General features: G+C 49.6%; 1 protein-coding gene across 1 annotated transcript; it reads left to right on the top strand.

Annotated features, from left to right (window-relative positions):
- The first annotated feature begins 3,628 nt into the window (after nucleotides 1–3,628).
- LOC109758294 (rho guanine nucleotide exchange factor 8) lies at nucleotides 3,629–7,126 on the top strand. The gene is made up of 5 exons (XM_020317144.4): nucleotides 3,629–4,222; nucleotides 4,341–4,612; nucleotides 4,692–4,766; nucleotides 5,569–6,141; nucleotides 6,232–7,126. The coding sequence occupies exons 1-5, from the start codon at nucleotides 4,015–4,017 to the stop codon at nucleotides 6,631–6,633; spliced, it is 1,530 nt and encodes a 509-aa protein (XP_020172733.1). The 5' UTR covers nucleotides 3,629–4,014; the 3' UTR covers nucleotides 6,634–7,126.
- Nucleotides 7,127–17,132: the final 10,006 nt, after the last annotated feature.

The raw sequence follows: 17,132 nt of genomic DNA on the forward strand, positions 1-17,132 counted from the left end.
AGCTGCGTTCACCTCGATGTGCCAGCTTCTCGACTCGCCAGGGACATGGTATGAGAGGAGGGCCCTAAGCCGATGATCCTGATTCCTTTCGTTAGGAGGGAACCAGACGATGCCAATTCCAATTTCCCGCTATTATGAAAAGAGATCTTGCTAAATTAGTTAGTTGAAAAACAATTACTTGTTATGTTTCTATTAACGTTTACAAAAAGTGTTCACCAACATTTACTGTGCACCGAGACTCGTCGTAGAAAATGGACATGCCTAATGACTGTCGAATTCGTTGCCAAAAATCTGGCTAGAACGTCACCAGAGTTGCCAAAGACGCTACCTCGGGAGGAAAACACCTCGTGACGGTGGACCGACACAGAAAATGATTTCAGACGATGTATTATGTTTCGTCACCAGGGTTTTTGTCACTGAATAGAGCAGATTTTGTAGTGTTACCATGTATAGCCCCACTTGTCGTGGCCTGCATGCTTAGGGTGTTGCTTGAGTCATGTTATATCTTGTTCTTGCTCCTTATGGTTTTATGTTCACCTGGCTCCGACACATTATCTTACTTATGTTATGCCATGTTATGTGAAAAATATAGTAAGGTAGAAAGGCAATAATGGGAGGCCATGCATGGTTATGTGTCAGTGCTTTGTTCCACTCGAGCCAACCTAGGACCCGAGCTTGGGGTTTTGATCTAAGATGAGTGCGCTAACCACTCATGAGAGGTTTTATGGGTCTCCCCTTGACCGAGTACCCAAAACTGCATACCTTGTCCATGGGCCATAAGCTGGTTTTCCACTTGGTGCATGCACATATAACATGCTTTTGCAGATACGGATGAGATGGTTATGGATGATGTTACTATTTTACCATTAGGGGCTTCCCCTAATGGATCGGACACATATCACTATGGAGCTGATACAAGGGGTTACCCCTGGATTTGGTCTCTATCCACCTTGGAAGCTCTTGCATATGGTTGAGTTTGACTCAAAGGTATGATTGGACTCTTGATTCGGGTTTAACTCAATCCGGTGGCTGACTCGGATGCAGCGTAGGGAATTTGTCACACTCTATTGAAACCCTGCCGATACATGGCATATAATCTAATTAGCTAGCTTTTCAGGGACGATCCAATTAAAGACGTGCCCTATAGTTCTTTATTCCATAAAGTTTTGCCCAGTCTTGTTTACATCCGCTGCCATAGGGAGTCGAAGCCAGGACCTAGGGTACGTGCTACTAAGATCGCTACAACCACTAGGCTACAAAACCTTTTTTAAATTTGACTCTTTGGAGTTGTTGTAAGTATATGTTATTGTTGTTGCAGATTATTTCGTGACTTGTGTTGCGGTGCCAACCATTGCATCCACATGGTGTGCACGTTTCCATGTGTGCATTGTGTGAAGGTGGCGCCTTATGATGATATTATGCAGCGGTAAGTGGAGGTTGCTGGATCTACATACTGCTGGTCATGGAGCGCATTGGGTGTGCTGACCGAGGTGGTGTGTGGTTATTTGTACCATGATATAAACGAGGGGAGATTGATTGGTGCACCCTCTAAGAAGTGTTGTTGGGCCATCATGTCCGGATTCGAGAATCAAACAAGAAATGAATCATCACTTACCAGCAGTTAAGGTGACTAGCCCATGATGGTTGTATATCACTAGCAGACTACATTTGACAATTGGTCAATGATAATCTCCATCCAGATATGAGCTGACTAAGGATGAGAGAAGCACTTATCACTTGCTGCTTGCCCTCGAAGCAGGCGCTTTATATATAAAGCAATAACCAAACAAAGTACACAGCCAAACGATAAAAGGTGGAGGGGAAGCCCTCTAACAAAGCCGATCCCAGGATAACCAGATCATGCAGAATGCATGCGACTATGCAAATAAAAGATGACAAAGGAAGAAATGATAACAATGCCACACCACGCCCTAGTAGACCTACGCTCCACGACAACGCCCTCGGGAGGGAAAATGGCGCAAAGCGTTGCCACTGCTGAGTCCAGAACGGACAAAGGTTTTCAACCGAAGCCCAAACATGGAGAAGAGCCACACGATGACATCTTCAAGAAGAAACTTGCCCTGCGAGTGTTTCCATCATCAGCAACAAAGCGCAGAGCTTTCACTTGGCCGCTCCTAGGTGTCGGTACCATGGCAAGCGTGACGAGCACAAATCCCCAGACTGAGATCAGGGTGCCTCGACAGCTAGAGCGCGCTCAAGCCACCTACCGCTATATCTCTCGCCGCCCACACGGCCAAGAGACGTAGCCATCACCACCGCCATGGAGCCCGCCAGAGAACCCATCATGCGGACCACCTTCCAATCCCTAGGAGAATGCCAATTGTCCGCTTCACAATGACCAAACCATGGCAGGTAAAGCCCGACATCAGTCACTGAGCCAGGGTCAGCACCACCACCGTAGGGGAGCCCACACGTACAGTCCACTCAAGTCCTAGTGGGACAGGGGACACAACCTAGTAACTGTCGATGGCCATTGTTGAGAACAGCTGAGACGATGCCAAGTCCGCAACCTGAGGCACTGGTCCAACAGTCGGCACACCGCTGCCCCATCCACCACATCCACGGACCGACATCGATGCTACAACAAGAAGATGACTCCCTAACTAAGTCGCAAGTTCCCACCTTGGCTTGATCGGCGGCGACCTAAAGCCGAGAAGCCCGACTCCAAGGCGACAGCATGCCAAACCTCGCTCGAGGAGCACCCAACCCTGAGCAGGAGGACCATGTCAAACTCCATACCCGATGGTCGATCCATGTCGCCGATCCGCTGTCAGAGACACGAACCGGGACAAGGTGAGCGCTGCTCCATGAAGAAAGAGAGGCCGCTCATGGCGGGCGGCAACTCCGGTCGCCGAGCAGCCGTGTGAATGCCATGCCCCGCCTCTCCATCACCTCCTGGTGCCATGATCCGCCACCACCAGTCCAAGCCACGGCCACCACCCACCTCCCCATGTCCCGCCTCTCCCGCCTTCACGCCCGCGGGAAGGACCACCGGTATCCACCGCCTTCATCAGCCGCGACTGAAGCCCCATGGATGCCTAAGCATGTTGCGTCCACCCAAGCCGCGGGGACACACAGGGATTCAGAACACCGTCGCATGGCACCCACCAGCAAGCACCCAGACGAGCCCATTCCCTTGCCTTGCGCCACCTGCCGGAGCCTCGGTGACAGATCCGGCCGGAGGGAGGGAGAGGGGTGGGGGGTTTCTACCTTTAATCTTCCGCCAGGTTGCCCGGTTCGCACGGGTAGAGTCATATATGACTGGTCCAGCTGGGCCGTCAGTGATAAACGTCAACGCTGACGGTTAGCCCAGATCATCAGTCAGACGATTTCTATTGGTGTATTGCCGCCGGCAGGGCACAGCTAAGCAAATCAATCAATCTAGCCACGCTTTATTTTATATTATAATAATTATAAGAAAAACATCAGCAAGGCAAGGAGTGGGCGGGAGCATTCGTCTCTGCCCATTTCCCGGGCTCTCCAAACAGGGCAATGCCACGGCGACCACCCATAGAAATTGGACGACGCACCAGAAGGACTTAATCGTCGTCGACCCCTGCCCTCCACCCCACGTTCGCGCCCTGCTTAAAATTAGGCAGGCGCCGCGCCCCCTTTTAATTTTTTCGGGGCCGGACCTGCCAACCTCCCTCCCTCCTCCACGTACAATACAATGCAATGCCGGCCGCAGCAGTAGTGCGCGACATGTCCCCGAGCCTCGCTGTTGTTTCTTGATTTCTTCTCTCTGCTCCTTGTGTTGTTTGGTCCTCTTTGGTCTAACCTGAGATCTATCAACGAGCGTTATTGCGGCTTTTGTCCTTGTTCCTGGGTGAGGAGAGGACGCCGGCCGTTTCTAGCACCGGGTGCTGCTGATCCTGTTCTTCGTCACGGCGGCGGCCTTATCGCTTTGGTCTCCGGGAAGCCACGGCGGTGCACGACCGCCGGGGCCAACGTGCCCACGCCTTGCGCGTCAAGCTCGAGGCGGTGGGCTGGGTGATGGTGCGGTTCCTCCGGCGGCATAGCCTTGACAAGAGCAACTCGCACACCCACCTACGGAAGGAGGAGCAAGAGAGCAACAGCTGTACAGAAAGCGACACGGCGGAGATGCAAGAGCCCGGTGGCAATGGCGGCGGGGGTGCTCCCCCGCTGCCCAACGGCCGGACGGCGCCTCGCTCCCGTCTCGCACGCGACGGGCCGCCCTCAGGCATGCCAGTTTTGATTGATTCATTTCGCTAAACTGCGTTTTAATTAGTTAAGGTGCCAGTTAATTTGGTCGATGCGATTGTGCCAGTTAACCATTCTGGCTTGTTTTGTTTGGTCAGATTTGGACGTGATGAAGGAGAGATTTGCGAAGCTGCTGCTTGGAGAGGACATGTCAGGGACCGGGAAAGGCGTGCCGTCGGCTCTAGCGCTGTCCAACGCCATCACCAACCTGGCCGCGTCCGTCTTTGGGGAGCACCGCAAGCTGGAACCCATGGCGCCGGACACCAAGGAGCGGTGGAAGAAGGAGGTCGGCTGGTTGCTGTCCGTCACCGACCACATCGTCGAGTTTGTCCCGACAAGACAGACCGCCGAGAACGGCACTACCATGGAGGTAACAAGCTCTTCTTTCCATCTGACTAATAGCATCCATCCTTGTAACATCTTGGGGTTGGTTCCCTTTCTATCCACAGATCATGTCGACAGCGCAGCGTCGCGACCTGCAGATGAACATCCCCGCTCTGCGCAAGCTGGACGCCATGCTCATTGTAAGTGCTATTACCTTATTAGGCATCTCCAACAGCAACCTGCAAAAGACCTCCCGCATTCATCTATGGATAGGGAATCAGTCCGCGGACACGGATGCAGGAAGTCGACATCTAATACTAGTCGCATACATTTTCACCGTAACTCGAATCAACTACAGGAAATTCAATCAGAAAGGATGAATTTTGATATAAACACGGCGGATTTCATTGGAAGTAGGATATTTGTACATAAATTCCGTCCAGTGAACTAAAAACCTAAAACTACACTATAACATACTTCACACGGTGACCTCATAGCCAATGCCGGCCTGGCGGGCTGCTCCTCCTCCATCATTGTTGCCCGTCGTCGTCAGAGGAGTCGTTGTCGCGCTTGGGGCGCCGGAAGGTGGTGGCGCCGCGGCAATGCTTCCCGGCAGTCGCCTGACGCTCAAGGATGATCCTCTCCGCCTCCTCCTGCGCCGTGCATAGTTAGGCCGCGGCCACCGAGGATGTGGGCTGGGGGAGAGGGCGGCGGTTGTTGGAGGCGTCGTCGTTGATGGCGACGACGATCTCGGTGAGGGACCATTCCTCGCCGTACGTGGCCATCTCCCCGTCGAGGTGGCAAAGACGGCGCTTAGCCGTCTCAGACGTCGTCACGGAGCGGTCCAGGGCCCAGGCGTATGCTACGTTTGGGTCCGCCCAGATGTGCGGCGGAGCGGCGGGATGTCGGAGTTCGCAAACTAGGATCGGCGGAGTCCGCAAACTAGGATCGGCAATGGTCGTAATGCATGAACATGAATGTTTGGTGGCGGCATGCATGCAGGGTTACATGGACAACTTCGTGGACCAGACCGAGTTCTGGTACGAGAAGGGCGGCGACAATAAGCGCGACGACGACAAGTGGTGGATGCCGACGGTGAAGGTGCCGGCGGAGGGCCTGTCGGATGTGACCCGCAAGTGGCTGCAGTACCAGAAGGAGTGCGTGAACCAGGTGCTCAAGGCCGCCATGGCCATCAACGCGCAGGTGCTGGTGGAGATGGAGATCCCAGAGATCTACATCGAGTCGCTGCCCAAGAAGGGCAAGACGAGCCTGGGCGACGCCATCTACCGGAGCATCACCGACGAGGAGTTCGATCCGATCGAGTTCCTGGAAGGGGTGGACCTGTCGACGGAGCACAAGGTGCTTGATCTCAAGAACCGCATCGAGGCCTCCACCATCATCTGGAAGCGCAAGATGCAGACCAAAGACGCCAAGTCCTCCTGGGGTTCCATCATCAGCTTCGAGAAGCGCGAGCAGTTCGAGGAGCGCGCCGAGACCATCCTCCACCTCCTCAAGCTTCAGTTCCCCGGAGCCCCACAGTCACAGCTCGACATCTCCAAGATCCAATACAACAGGGTACATACCTGCGCCTTCCCGACCATTCATGACGCGTCATGCATGTGATGGTTCGCTCGTTGGTTGTTGATGGTGAAGTTGCATTGGCAGGATGTTGGTTACGCGCTCCTGGAGAGCTACTCGCGTGTCCTAGAGAGCCTGGCGTATAGCGTGATCTCGAGGATCGAGGACGTGCTGGGTGCGGACGCGGCGGCCACGAACCTGACGGCGAGCGAGGCGGCGCGGAGGCAGCTGGAGATGAACGCGCCAAGGAAGCTGGACGCCAGGGAGGAGCTGGAGAAGCTCAACGAGGCGCCGGCGTCCATGACGCTCTACGACTTCATGGGATGGCACTTCGACCAGGACGAGCTCATGAGGAAGAAGGAGGAGGGCACGCTCGACGAGGCGGGCGAGGCCATGCTGCTCAAGAAGGCGCCAAGCCTCGCCCCCAAGAAGTTCTCCTACGTGGACAGCCTCGCCGGCGGCGTAAGGAGCCCCTCCGCGCGTCACTGATCGTACGCCATTGTCATCTCGAGAGAGCCAGGCCAGCACATATCGATCAAAGCAACAACGGGAACCAATCGATCCAAGATGGCATGGCAATGTACATATCTGAGGAGTGCACTTTGTACGTATTGGAGATCGACATTGGAGTGCACAGATCATCACCGGCTCGATCGATCCATCGGCCGGACTCGTTCATCCCTCTCATATACAGTAGACCGGATTGAGCAATTCTAGAGGACGGGAAAAGGACGAATGAACAGGATGGTTTGATCAGCTACACATTATTTTACTCTCCTTGCTCTCCGCCCGACATGTGCATGCAAGAACCTGCTTGCTTTGCTCGGGTTGCTGTTGTACGTACGTGGCTACTGATTTATTTTTGTAGGTACTTCTCATTTACTCCCCGGGAGAGGAGACGCTGAACTCTCTGGTATGTGTATAGCCAGCGGGCAAACACATTGTATTCATTGATTTGATTTAATCTAACCATTTCTAGACTCGGTTCCCCTGTTTCAGAGGGCAAACACACCTGATTATGCCAATTAACCATTCTAGCTTGTTCTGTTTGTTTGGATTTGGACGTGATGAAGGAGAGATTTATGAAACTACTGCTTCAAATCTGTTGTTTAACGGATTGGAAATTGCACACCTCATGCCAAACTTGGCAGGCGAATGAGCAGCCAGTGAGGATGTGTTGCATGCACTCTAGCTCCTGGTCACAAAGGAGGCAGTGAGGCACGTGTGGAAGCGTGCCTAGTTAGTCGGTCGGCAGACCAACATCGGTCTAGGAGGGCATGAGTTGGTCGGGGATCGGGGAAAGGGTGGTGTGACGCAGAAGCCGCTAGAGATCGACGTACTAGACCATTGCCGTAGGTCCGAGAGCATCGTAGATGCCACGGATCCATTATCAACCGTCCTTCGTTTGTCGCGCCGTCCGAGGACAAACGCGAAGACAAGAGATACAAGCTCCGCAGTGTATCGGCCATTGATCTGGTGATCAAACCAGAACAGACAAGTCTTGTCATCCCTGAGCTACCAAGTGGTAGAGGATGCACGATCACAACTACCTCAAAATCGCGAGGTAGCGCTAGATGGCTCCGGGGGCAGCCTGGGTTTGTGCGCTGAAGCCATGCCCAAGAGCGTGTAAAGCTAGTGATGCAGAGCATCCCAAGGTCATCTCCATGTACACCTTCATAGCACCTCAAGCCCCAAGTGGACCTACCGGACTTAAGGTGAACCCGCTCATCTTCAAGATTTACATGAATATCTATTGGACTTGGTTGCTACCTCACCATGGATTGTTGTGCATCATTAGGTACGAGGGTGACCGCCACCAAGCAGCTAGGAAGCTTCCCGGAGGCCAAGGAGAAGGACCCCAAGTCCGCACGGAGGAAGAAGGAACCCAACAGGAGCTGGACAAGAAGTCCCATGCGACCCCGTGCGCACGGGCCCCGAGACCGCGTGCCCACGGGCTACACAGGGAGCTGGCGCGGGAGCACCCCGTGCGCACGGGCTTGTACCGTGCCCGCGGGACCCCCGTGCGCACGGGCCCAACTTACCCCGTGCGCACGGGCTCATCAGGATGGACGGCCGAGAGTCACCTGTTGGGCCTTCACTTCGTCCCCTTCCTCCACCTACCTATATATATATCCCTCTCCCTCCTCCATTTAGACTAAGCGAAGTAGTTGATAGACATTAGAGAGCTTTGCTCCTTGTATCCACTCCTCTAGGAGATCATGACCTCCTAGGAGAAGATCCCCTTGTGGATTCAAGACCTTCTCTTGGGGAAGACTATCATCAAGACCTCTTTCCTCATAGGATTGGGATGAACTAGTTACCCTGTATCTTTCCTTTGTTGTCCTTGAATCATTGTGACCTCTTGTGTGTTCTTGGATCTAGCATATGTGTGATTGGATCTAGTTAATTTGAGTGTTTCCCCTCTCTTGTGTTCTTCGTGGGATTTCCCCTCCAATTCGTAAAAGATCCATCTTAGGGTTCCACCCTACAAAATCTTGGTATCATAAGCCATGGTTTCTCATGAAATTGGAGCCCCCCTCCTAGTTTTCTAGCCTAATTTTGTTGTGTTCATACCCAATTTCGGAAATCCACACAAAAAATAGCCCATTTTTTTGTGATTTATTGGTTTGATGAGGTTTTGTTGGATTTGATCCATGGATTTGCTTGGTTTCAAGTGGATCTAGCTTTCCCCCATCTTTTCCCCACCATCCATCCCCAAAATCTCTCCAATTTTGCCCTAGAAATCTTCAATTTCTGCCCCGAAATCGTGAAATTTCCGCCCACCCCATGCCCACGGACCCCAGACCCCATGCGCACGGGCCCCCGAAAAGTCTCTGGACACCCCGTGCCCATAGGCATGTACCGTGCGCACGGGACCCCGTGCCCACGGGCTCCTACCCCCGTGCGCACGGCCCCCCTAGAGCAGCTGCGTGCACTTCACCGTTTCGGCCATAACTTCCACATCCGGAGTCCGATTTCGCGTTCTTTAGCTCATTGAGTAACTATTGACATTCCCCATCCACCTAGATAGGTTCCAACATCATTTGACTCCATCAATTTTTTGACATTTTGGCATCTTTGCCTAGGCCTTCCACCATATCATCCGCAAAGCCACCATAGCCTTTCGCAACCTAACCCATTTTGCTCCATTTCGCATTTGTGGTTGTTTGAGTTGTGACTTGAGTCTCCTAAGGTGTTTTGGCTACTTAGGGATAGTTGCTTCTTCATCAACCACCACCACCACCACCACTTTCGCGTTGCCATCTCCGATACCACCACCGCATGTCCGCTACCACCACTTGACATTTGCCTTTGGGGATTTTTGAGTTTGCGGTTTTTCCGTTTCCTAGGGTGTTTCGGCTAACTAGGAACGGTTCGACATCGACAACACCGTGCTACCTCTTGAGCTTGCGTTGGTTTTTCCCTTGAAGAGGAAAGGGTGATGCAGCAAAGTAGCGTAAGTATTTCCCTCAGTTTTTGAGAACCAAGGTATCAATCCAGTAGGAGACTACACACAAGTCGCCTCGTACCTACACAAACAAATAAGAACCTTGCAACCAACGCGATAAAGGGGTTGTCAATCCCTTCACGACCACTTGCAAAAGTGAGATCTGATAGAGATAATAAGATAAATATTTTTGGTATATTTATGATATAGAATGAAAAGTAAAGATTGCAAAGTAAAATAGATTGGAAATTTATATGATGGAAGATAGACCCGGGGGCCATAGGTTTCACTAGTGGCTTCTCTCAAGATAGCATAAGTATTACGGTGGGTGAACAAATTACTGTCGATCAATTGATAGAAAAGTGCATAATTATGAGAATACCTAGGCATGATCATGTATATAGGCATCACGTTCGCGACAAGTAGACCAAAACGATTCTGCATCTACTACTATTACTCCACATATCGACCGCTATCCAGGATGCATCTAGAGTATTAAGTTCATGAGAATAGAGTAACGCATTAGGCAAGATGACATGATGTAGAGGGATAAACTCAAGCAATATGATATAAACCCCATCTTTTTATCCTCGATGGCAACAATACAATGCGTGCCTTGCTGCCCCTGCTGTCACTGGGAAAGGACACCGCAAAATTGAACCCAAAGCTAAGCACTTCTCCCATTGCAAGAAAGATCAATCTAGTAGGCCAAACCAAACTGATAATTCAAAGAGACTTGCAAAGATAACAAATCATACATAAAAGAATTCAGAGGAGATTCAAATATTGTTCATAGGTAATCTTGATCATAAACCCACAATTCATCGAATAGATCTCCAAGAGAATCGAGGAGAACTTTGTATTGAGATCCAAAGAAAGAGAAGAAGCCATCTAGCTAATAAATATGGACCCGAAGGTCTGTGGTAAACTACTCACACATCAATCGGAGAGGCTATGGTGTTGATGTAGAAGCCCTCCGTGATCGATTCCCCCTCCGGCGGAGCGCCGGAAAAAGCCCCAAGATGGGATCTCACGGGTACAGAAGGTTGCGGCGGTGGAAATAGGGTTTCGTGGTGCTCTCGGATGTTTTCGGGGTATATGGATATATATAGGAGGAAGAAGTAGGTCGGTGGAGCTGCGAGGGGCCCACGAGGATGGGGGGCGCGCCCGGGGGGCAGGCGCACCTCCCTGCCTCATGGCCTCCTCGCTTCTTTCTTGACGTCCACTCCAAGTCCTCTGGATCACATTTGTTCCAAAAATAACTCTCCCGAAGGTTTCATTCTGTTTGGACTCCGTTTGATATTCCTTTTCTGCGAAACACTGAAATAGGCTAAAAACAGCAATTTGTACTGGGCCTTCGGTTAATAGGTTAGTCCCAAAAATAATATAAAAGTGCTTAGTAAAGCCCATTAAACATCCAAAACAGATAATATAATAGCATGGAGCAATCAAAAATTATAGATACGTAGGAGACGTATCAAGCATCCCCAAGCTTAATTCCTGCTCGTCCTCGAGTAGGTGAATGACAAAAACAGAATTTTTGATGTGGAATTCTACCTAGCATATTTCTCTAAGTAATTCTCTTTTATTGTGGCATGAATGTTCAGATCCAAAAGATTCAAGACAAAAGTTTAATATTGACATGAAAATAATAATACTTCAAGCATACTAACAAAGCAATCATGTCTTCTCAAAATAACATGGCCAAAGAAAGTTACCCCTACAAAATCATATAGTCTGGCTATGCTCTCTCTTCATCACACAAAGTATTTAATCATGCACAACCCCGATGACAATCCAAGCAATTGTTTCATACTTTTGATGTTCTCAAACCTTTTCAATCTTCATGCAATATATGAGCGTGAGCCATGGACATAGCACTATATGTGGAAGAATGGTGGTTGTGGAGAAGACAAAAAGGAGAAGATAGTCTCACATCAACTAGGCGTATCAACGGGCTATGGAGATGCCCATCAATAGATATCAATGTGAGTGAGTAGGGATTGCCATGCAATGGATGCACTAGAGCTATAAGTGTATGAAAGCTCAACAAAAGAAACTAAGTGGGTGTGCATCCAACTCGCTTGCTCACGAAGACCTAGGGCATTTTGAGGAAGCCCATCATTAGAATATAAAAGCCAAGTTCTATAATGTAAAATTCCCACTAGTATATGAAACTGACAACATAGGAGACTCTCTATCATGAAGATCATGGTGCTACTTTGAAGCACAAGTGTGGTAAAAGGATAATAACATTGTCCCTTCTCTGTTTTTCTCTTTTTTCTATTTTTTTATTTGGGCCTTTTTCTCCTCTTTTTTATGGCCTCTTTCTTTCTCTTTTTTTTTTCTTTTCGTCCGGAGGCTCATCCCAACTTATGGGGGAATCATAGTCTCCATCAAGATAATGATCATCACACTTTTATTTACTTACAACTCAAAAATTACAACTCAATATTTAGAACAAAATATGACTATGTGAATGCCTCCAGTGGTGTACCGGGATATGCAATGAATCAAGAGTGACATGTATGAAAGAATTATGAATGGTGGCTTTGCCACAAATACGATGTCAACTACATGATCATGCAAAGCAATATGACAATGATGAAGCGTGCCATAATAAAAGGAACGGTGGTAAGTTGCATGGCAATATATCTCGGAATGGCTATGGAAATGCCATAATAGGTAGGTATGGTGGCTGTTTTGAGGAAGGTATATGGTGGGTGTATCATACAGGTGAAAGGTGCGCGATATTAGAGAAGCTAGCAATGGTGGAAGGGTGAGAGTGCGTATAATCCATGGACTCAACATTAGTCATAAAGAACTCACATACTTATTGCAAAAATCTATTAGTTATCGAAACGAAGTACTACGCGCATACTCCTAGGGGGATAGATTGGTAGGAAAAGACCATCGCTCATCCCGACCGCCACTCACAAGGAAGACAATCAATAAATAAATCATGCTCCGACTTCATCACATAACGGTTCACCATACGTGCATGCTACAGAAATCACAAACTTTAGAACAAGTATTTCTCAAATTCACAACTACTCAACTAGCATGACTCTAATATCACCATCTTCATATCTCAAAACAATTATCAAGTATCAAACTTCTCATAGTATTCAATGCACTTTATATGATAGTTTTTATTATACCCATCTTGGATGTTCATCATATTAGGACTAATTTTATAGCCAAAGCAAACTACCATGCTATTCTGAAATAATCTCAAAATAATATAAGTGAAGCATGAGAGATCAATAATTTCTATAACATAAAACCACCACCGTGCTCTAAAAAGATATAAGTGAAGCACTAGAGCAAAATTATCTAGCTCAAAAGATATAAGTGAAGCACATAGAGTGTTCTAATAAATTCCGATTCATGCGTGTCTCTTCCAAAAGGTGTGTACAGCAAGGATGATTGTGGTAAACTAAAAATAAAAGACTCAAATCATACAATACGCTCCAAGCAAAACACATATCATGTGGTGAATAAAAATATAGCATCAAGTAAAGTTACCGATGGACGGAGACGAAAGAGGGGATGCCTTCCGGGGCATCCCCAAGCTTAGGCTTTTGGTTGTCCTTGAATTTTACCTTGGGGTGCCTTGGGCATCCCCAATCTTAGGCTCTTGCCACTCCTTATTCCATAATCCATCAAATTTTTACCCAAAACTTGAAAACTTCACAACACAAAACTCAACAGAAAATCTAATGAGCTCCGTTAGTATAAGAAAACAAATCACCACCATAAGGTAATGTAATGAAATCATTCTTTATTTATATTGGTGTTAAACCTACTGTATTCCAACTTCTCTATGGTTTATACCCTCCGATACTGTGACGCCCCCGATTCAATCGTACACTAATGATACACGCAAACGTGTACGATCAAGATCAGGGACTCACGGGAAGATATCACAACACAACTCTAAAAATAAAATAAGTCATACAAGCATCATAATACAAGCCAGGGGCCTCGAGGGCTCGAATACAAGTGCTCGATCATAGACGAGTCAGCGGAAGCAACAATATCTGAGTACAGACATAAAGCAAACAAGGTGCCATAAGATCGAAAGAGGCGCAGGCCTCCTGCCTGGGATCCTCCTAGACTACTCATGGTCGTCGTCAGCGGCCTGAACGTAGTAGTAGGCACCTCCGGTGTAGTAGGAGTTGTCGTCGACGGTGGCGTCTGGCTCCTGGGCTCCAGCATCTGGTTGCGACAACCAGGTAGAAGGGAAAGGGGGAAAAGAGGGAGAAAAGCAACCGTGAGTACTCATCCAAAGTACTCGCAAGCAAGGATCTACACTATATATGCATGGGTATATGTGTAAAGGGGCAATATCGGTGGGCTGAACTGTAGAATGCCAGAATAAGAGGGGGATAGCTAGTCCTATCGAAGACTATGCTTCTGGCAGCCTCCATCTTGCAGCATGTAGAAGAGAGTAGATTGAAGTTCTCCAAGTATCATCGCATACCATAATCCTACCCGGCGATCCTCACCTCGTTGCCCTGTTAGAGAGCGATCACCGGGTTGTATCTGGCCCTTGAAAGGGTGTGTTTTATTAAGTATCCGGTTCTAGTGTCATAAGGTCAAGGTACAACTCCAAGTCGTCCTGCTACCGAAGATCACGGCTATTCGAATAGATAAACTTCCCTGCAGGGGTGCACCACATTACCCGACACACTCGATCCCTCTGGCCGGGCACACTTTCCTGGGTCATGTCCGGCCTCGGGAGATTAACACGTCGCAACCCCACCTAGGCTCAACAGAGAGGTCAGCACGCCGGTCTAAATCCTATGCGCGCAGGGGTCTGGGCCCATTGCCCATTGCACACCTGCATGTTGTGTACGCGTCCGGAAGCAGACCTAGCCTCCCTTATACAAGAGTAAGCGTTCCAGTCCAATCCGGCGCGCGCTGCTCAGTCGCTGACGTCAAAAAGAGCTTCGGCTGATACCACGACACCGGTTGCCCATATCTTGTCCCACGTGGCGGTTAGTGCGTATAAGGTCAACGACCCAACTCATATCAAATACCAAGATCTCGTTAAGCGTGTTATTAAAGTAACCGCGAACGCCGACCAGGGACAGGCCCACCTCTCTCCTAGGTGGTCTCAACCTGCCCTGTCGCTCCACCACAAAGTATCAGTTGGGGGCCGTCGGGAACCCAGGCCCACCTCTACCGGGATGGAGCCACCTGCCCCTTCAGCCCCCATCTACGGGGGGGGGGGGGGGCTTGCCTGGAAGCTCAGCCGAGAAGGAGGGGTCGTCAATACCGTAGTCATACTGGGTAGCAGCGGCGTCGGTCTCGGTGTCTAACGAGAGAAGAGGGGGAAGAAACAATAAATATAATGCAAACATAAGCATGACGGTGCATGACAAGACAATGCGTGGTGCTAGGTGTGTCCTAACGCAGTGCTCGGTGATATAGACGAAGAGGGATAACATCCGGGAAAGTATCCCCGGTGTTTCGCATTTTCGGGCAGATGAAACGGAGGGGGAAAGTTGCGTGTTCGATATGCTAGGGGTGTGTGGCGGACGAACAGGCTGCGTATCCGGATTCGTCTCATCGTTCTGAGCAACTTTCATGTAGAAAGTATTTTCATCTGAGCTACGGTTTATTTTATAGGATTTTCTAAAGTTTTAAATCATTTTTAGAATTTATTTAATTTATTTAAATCAACCTTATCCAGAATAGTGTATGCTGACGTCATCATGATGTCAGCATGACATCAGCAGTCAACAGAGGTGTTGATTGGGTCAATCTGACGGTGGGTCCCGCATGTCATAGGTACAATAACCTAATTAACCTATTAATCAGTTTAATTAGTTAGTTAAGTAACTAACGTTTAATTAGTTTAATTAAACATGATTAATTTAGTTAATTAATTAATTAATTAGTTAACATTTTTATTTACTTATTATTTATTTATTTTTAGTTTCTTTTTTTAATCGTTCTCAGGGGCGTGGGCCCCGTTTGTCATTAGCCCAGAGGGGCCGATGCGGGTTAGCGGGAGCTACGGGCGCCTGTGCGGGCGCTCGACCGCAGGGAGCGGCGGGGCGAGGCCAGAGGTCAGAGCGGCCGCGATGGCCAACGGCGCGGCGGCGTCGATGGCGCAGGGGACGGAGTGCTGGGCCGGCAACGAGCAGGCCCGCGAGCGGCAGAGGAGCAGCAGTAGGGGGTGGACGCGGTCAGGGGCGGTGATGCGCGCCACAGGCGGGCGTGGAGGCCAGGGAGCGTCGGGCGGGGCGCCCGTGGGATGCGCCGGGCGTGAGCGGGGGTGGTGCACGAGCGCGTGCGCGCGCGGGCAGGGCGCGGCCGGGCCACGATGTCCAACGGGGAGGAGGAGGAGGAGGAGAGGGAGCATGGGGAGGCGCTCACATCGGGGCCGTAGGGTAAATGGCAACGGGGCGCGAGGTGGGGGACGGGGACAATGTGCCTTGAGGAGGCAGGCTGGCGGGGAGGCGGCACGGCGTCGGGGTGGTCTTCGGGCGGCGCCGGCGAGAGGCTTCGGCACCGAGCGAAGGGCGAGCCCCCGGTCTCGATCCAGATCGAGGGGGAAGAGTGCGAGGAGTGGGGGGGGGGGGTTAGTGCGGCAGGAGTGGGGGGAAGTGCGAGGCGACGGGATGGGCGCCGTCCAGATCCAGGGGGCGATGGGGAGTGAGAGGGGATCGGGGAGGGGAGAGGCTAGGGTTTGAGCGTCGGCATGCCATATAGGCCAGGGGCGCAGTTGGGCCGGTGGGCCGGCCGGCTGGGTTGTGGCCCAGTTGGCCAGGGGGTTTCTGTTTTTATTTCTCTTTTGTTTCTTTTTAGTTTTCTTTTATTTTTAGTTTTGGTAAAATACTAAAGTGGCACCCAAATAGATGTTACAAATTATGCCACAGCCACAAACAACTTAACACTGACATAAAATAGTTTTGAAATTGTTTATCATTTTAAAAGCATTTAAATAATTATTATTGCTACTATTTTATTCATTTTAGAGTGTTTAAATATTTTATAAAGGTGTGGTTTCTCCACCACAATTACCTATGTATTATTTGGCTCACTCCGAACATTTTAGTTCTAATATTTGAAAAGTTTTATCGTTTGACTTGATTTTGGATTTGAATTCGAACAAGGTTGAATCATCGTGAAACTAACAACAGTAATCGTGGTGTCATGGCCTCATTAGCAGAGGTTTACTGTAGCTTAACTATCCGGGCGTCACAATTCTCCTCCACTACAAGAAATCTCGTCCCGAGATTTAAGAGGTAGAGTAAGGGGGAAAAGTCTGGTTACGAAATGCTAACGGATCTTCTCGGTCTTGGCTGTTCTTCTTGAAGAAGTTAATCCCTTTCGTTGATGTCTTCAATTTTCTGCTTCAGGTCATCAAGATGAAGCCGACATCCTTTCTTCGGGGGTTCCATCGTACTTACGAAAGAATAAGGGGGGTATTCCGGGAGAACGAACCTCTACAAGGTTGACTATCTGGTCGATAACATCGGGGAAGGTGGCGGAAAGTAACTCTCGAATTGAAACTTAAGAAAAT

Source organism: Aegilops tauschii, chromosome 6 (assembly GCF_002575655.3).
Source record: "Aegilops tauschii subsp. strangulata cultivar AL8/78 chromosome 6, Aet v6.0, whole genome shotgun sequence".
Lineage (NCBI taxonomy): Eukaryota > Viridiplantae > Streptophyta > Magnoliopsida > Poales > Poaceae > Aegilops > Aegilops tauschii.